This window comes from Pinus tabuliformis, chromosome 3_2, assembly GCF_031772625.1.
Source record: "Pinus tabuliformis cultivar Carrire ecotype Pingquan chromosome 3_2, CPIR1, whole genome shotgun sequence".
In the NCBI taxonomy this organism is placed as follows: Eukaryota; Viridiplantae; Streptophyta; class Pinopsida; order Pinales; family Pinaceae; genus Pinus; species Pinus tabuliformis.
The window spans coordinates 337,904,879-337,909,598 of record NC_142302.1 but is presented as its reverse complement, the minus strand read 5'-3'; the positions used below and the strand labels follow the sequence as shown (position 1 = coordinate 337,909,598).

The window sequence follows — 4,720 nt, the reverse complement described above, 5'->3', positions numbered from 1 at the left end:
TTCAAAACAACTGGCTAATCGATCTACCCTTCAATAATGGGGTTTTTACCTGGAACAACAAAAGAGAAGATCCTCATCAAATTTCTTCGCGATTAGATCGATTCCTTCTCTCTGATAATGCAATACATTTAGGTGGAGACCTCTCTGCCTCAATTTTGCCCCTTACAGGTTCTGATCATTGGCCAATCACACTCCAATGGAATCGGCCAGGCAATACTGATCGTCGGCCCTTTCGCTTCGAAGCCTTCTGGCTGTCTCATCCGGACTTCAACAACTTCGTCAACATGATCTGGAAAAGCTACAAACCTATGGAGGGATCACAAATGTTCCAATTCCAGCAGAAGTTAAAAATCTCAAATTCCATATCAAAAAATGGAATCAATTCACTTTTGGTAATATTCTCCAGGCAAAAAATTCTCTAAATAATGCAATGACAGAACTGCAACAGAAAATTATCTTAGAAGGGCGAACAGAGCAGCTCTTGGAGCAAGAATCACACCTGCAATCTCAAATATTGGAAAGAGACAAGCAAGAAGAAGTTCTTTGGAGGCAAAAATCACGGGTCAGGTGGCTGAAGGAGGGTGAAAAGAATACCAAGTTCTTTCACTGCTCGACGATTCAAAGGAGGATGATCAACACCATAACTCATATACAGAATAGCCAAGGAGAAAAAGTAGAGGACCACGCAACTATAGAACAAGAATTATTGTCATACTTCAAGCAGGTTCATCAAGAGACTCAAATGGATCGAACGGTGGCCATTGATAAAATAACCCAATCCATCCCAAAGATCATCACTGAGGAGCATAATCAGCTACTTCTCAAGCTGATTTCCTTGCAGGAGGTGGAAAAAGCGGTTCGTCAGCTAAAAGAAGGAAAAGCGCCAGGTCCAGACGGGTTTACCTCTAACTTCTTTCACAATTTTTGGGATATGATCAAATTGGAGGTCTGGCAGGTAGTGGAAGAATCTCGAACAAGCAGATGGATGCTTCCATCCATGAACGCCACTTTCATTACCCTCATTCCTAAAGAAGCGCAGTCCAGAACCCCTGATAAATTCAGGCCTATAGCGTTGTGCAATGTAATTTACAAAATAGTATCCAAAGTCATTACTTCAAGGCTCAAACCGTTACTTCCTTTACTTATCTCCCCGGAGCAATCAGTGTATGTGGAGGGTAGGCAAATTACGGACGACATTATCCTAACACATGAGATCATCCACTCTTTGAAGCAACATAAAAAGGCAGGTATGTTACTTAAGATAGACCTTTCTAAAGCCTTTGATAGTCTGAGCTAGAGTTATATTAAAAAAATGTTAACTGCCTTTGGTTTCTCCCCACCATGGGTCAGATGGGTTATGAGTCTCATTTCTTCAACCTTCTTCTCCATCCTTATTAATGGAATTCCATCCTCCCCCTTTCATCCTTCTAGAGGTATTCGCCAAGGAGATCCTTTATCTCCCTTTTTGTTTGTCATCATGGCGGAAGGTTTAGGTAGAAGTATCAAGGATGCTCTTCACTCTCAGCAACTTCAAGGCCTTTCCTTTCCCAACTCCCCTCCCTTCACCCATCAGCAATTTGTGGACGACAACATGATTTATGGGCATCCTTCTGTCCAAGAAGCTCGGATGTTAAAATCTCTGTTAAATTCGTTCTCAGCTGCCTCTGGAGCATCCATAAACCTGGCCAAATCCCAAATTTTCTTCTTCCACACTCCTACAGTTACCCAAGCCTCCATTGCTCGAATCCTGGGTTTCCAGAAAGTTGTTCTTCCTTCCAATTACCTAGGAGCTCCCCTGACTGATGTTGCCCTAAAGCACTCTTCTTGGAAGCTGCTCCTTGAAAAATTAGAAGCTCGTCTCTCCTCTTGGACCCACAGATCTCTCAACATGCCTAGCTGCTTAGTCTTAATCAAGTCAGTCCTTCAGTCTATGCCGCTGTATTTATTTTCAATCTTGGCAGTGCCAAAATGGGTTCTCAAGGAAATTAAAAAGCTCCAACGATCCTTCCTTTGGGGCAACTCAGGACAAAATGTAAATGGGCTCTTGTTAAATGGGAAAAAGTATGTTTACCCAAGCATTTGGGTGGGACTGGGCTTCGAGATCCTCACCACAACAATGCTGTGATGGGAGCTCGCATCTGGTGGAACTGGATTTCTGCACCATACACCCCTTGGGCCACTCTATGGACAACCAAATATGCCAATAACATACCTGTTGAGGATTTAATTAGACTCACGGATATAGGCCCGGGTTCGTTAGTCTGGAATGCAGCAAAGCAACATAAAAATCTCATTCAGCAGCATAGCTTCTGGGAGGTCAGGAATGGTACCATTGCAAGATTCTGGGAAGATTCCTGGCAGCAACAACATAGACTGAAATATTTGATCAATCCTCATCAAATTCCCAATTGGGAAGCCCGTAGGCTCGACAAGATCAATCAATATTGGAAGCCTACCTTAATGCATGGCTTTAGGCAATGGGTTAATCTGGAACACATCATTGGGAATGGCCTGGAGGTTGACCAGCAGAACCTAGGAGCGGAACTCTCCAATCGCAACATAAGGTATTCAGAAAAGAAGGATGTACTCAGATGGGGATATGAGGACAGGGGAATGTTCACAATGCATGAAGCCTACAACATAATTATAAAAGATTCTGCAGTCAAAGATCCACTTTGGACTGCTATTTGGGCTCCCAACTTATGGCCGAAGGTTTCCACTTTTCTTTGGCTGCTCTGTTAGAACAAAATCCTCACCTGGGATAATCTGAGGAAGAGAAACTTCCATGGACCGTCCATTTGCCCCAATTGCAACCAGGAAGAAGAAACTATCTTGCATCTCATGGACGCTTGCCCTCTGGCTCACAAACTCTGGGAAAAAGTCAATTTTCGTTGCCAAAGGGAAAGTCGAATCAAGGAAAACATCCCCAATACTGTTCGCAACTGGGTAAGTAATCCCTATAAGAGCAAGGTTCTTAACTCCTTATGGAAGCTTATACCAGGCCTTCTCATGTGGACTATATGGAAGGAGAGGAACAATCACATCTTCAAGAATCAGTCAAAGCCTATGGAAATCATCTGGAACAATGTCTGTCAAAACCTCAAGGAAACTCTTCTACTCCATACTTGGCATGACGACGATCTTCCCACACTACCACAGGAAAAGACTATTTGGGACAACTGGAATCTACAATGGAATCAAGAACTAAAAATCTCGGCCAAAATGGCAGCAAAAAGCACAATTTCAGATAAATGGGTTCCTCCTCCTCAGAATATGTTCCAACTGAACTTCGACGGAGCCTCAAAAGGCAATCCTGGTAAAGCCGAGTTTGGGGGAATCTTCAGAGATCACAAGGGAGTCACCCTTCTTACCTTTCTAGGATCGAAGGGGTGGGACTCTAATAATTCAGCAGAGCTTGAAGGGCTATGGCAAGGGCTCCTTTTAGCCCACTCTTATGGCTTTTCCCCCCTAATCATCGAAGGTGACTCTCAGATACTAATCAATATGGTGAACAAAATTATTCAAGGAACTCCCTCAAACAAAATCGGCAACAGTTGGAGACTGGCAGAAAGACTGGAACTTATTGAAGATTGGCTCAAAGACCATAGAGTAGTAACTTTCAAACATACTCGAAGGGAAGGCAACAAGGTAGCCGACCTTCTTGCCAACATAGGGGTGGAGAGCAATACTACAATGAATGCTAATGCGTTATCTGCTATTGCCACTGATGCTCAGATGAAGGAATTCAATGATTTAGTTGAGAAAGAGAAGTCTCAGGAAGTAGGAGGCCACCCGGATGCGGGTGACACGATGCAACATTAATGGTTTTTATGCAGAATGGCGGTGAGGGGACGGGCCACTTGTCCGATGGCACCCCTCCCCATTTCACCCTGAAGCGCCTTCATTACCATCTATAGGCAGAATTCAATACAGGTTTAGTTCAGCTAAAAGCTTGTCATTGTTGGGTTATGGAGATACCTCACTTCAGTTCCTCACCGTCTCCCCTACTCTGTAGCATCTACCTGCCTCAGGCCTTTGAGCCTTGCCTTCACACTGTAACTGGCCGACGCTGCTGGATTATTTGCTATGCGGATTTTGACAATGGCTTCCATCATTCGCATTTGCCTCTATGCTTTATAATTTCTGCCCGGTTCAATACTGTGTCACCTCTTATCCCCACTGCTACTGCCCTCTCTGCCTTTGTCCCTCTGGTTTCTGCTCCTTTTGAGCACCTTGCTAGCGATTTCAATATGGTTAGGCATCGTATGTGTAGTCGCAGGGGAGGAACCAAGGGAGGAAGCTTTCGCCCTCCGGTGGAGTGCTCCACCTCCTCTCCTTCCCCTGAACTACATCACCCTCATTCTTCTGGAGATGGTAGACATCCTATTACTAGGCGAAGAACAAGCCGGGCTCGCTCTTCCGGTGTTATTCTTGATGATTTTTCTGTCCATTCTGACAACTCTCCTCCGCCCCTTCATACCGCTCCTCACTCTACTCATTTCAGATTCAGTAGCTCTCTGATTCGGCCAGTCATTACTGCTTCTATTTCCATTTCCTTCTCTGAAGAAATGGCTCACTCAGCCTCTCAGGTTGATATCTCTAACTCGCAGCAGGAAGGCGCTCTCAGGTGCAACAATTGCAGGGACTCTGGTAACAATGTGATGGTTGATAGTCTCCTTACCTCCCCTGGTCCGAACTTGGGTGGTATGTTGCATGGTGA

At 44.5% G+C, this 4,720-nt stretch overlaps 2 protein-coding genes across 2 annotated transcripts; both read left to right on the top strand.

Annotated features, from left to right (window-relative positions):
* The first annotated feature begins 1,477 nt into the window (after window positions 1-1,477).
* On the top strand, window positions 1,478-2,125 carry LOC149180872 (uncharacterized). Its single transcript, XM_089414017.1, has one exon. The coding sequence runs from the start codon at window positions 1,478-1,480 to the stop codon at window positions 2,123-2,125; it is 648 nt and encodes a 215-aa protein (XP_089270143.1).
* Window positions 2,126-2,841: 716 nt separating this feature from the next.
* On the top strand, window positions 2,842-3,822 carry LOC149180871 (uncharacterized). Its single transcript, XM_089414016.1, has one exon. The coding sequence runs from the start codon at window positions 2,842-2,844 to the stop codon at window positions 3,820-3,822; it is 981 nt and encodes a 326-aa protein (XP_089270142.1).
* The last annotated feature ends 898 nt before the right edge of the window (window positions 3,823-4,720 follow it).

What these genes read in the sequence shown, in the direction of transcription:
- LOC149180872 (XM_089414017.1), top strand. Translation starts at nt 1,478, where the DNA reads ATGGCGGAAGGTTTAGGTAGAAGTATCAAGGATGCTCTTCACTCTCAG.
- LOC149180871 (XM_089414016.1), top strand. Translation starts at nt 2,842, where the DNA reads ATGGACGCTTGCCCTCTGGCTCACAAACTCTGGGAAAAAGTCAATTTT.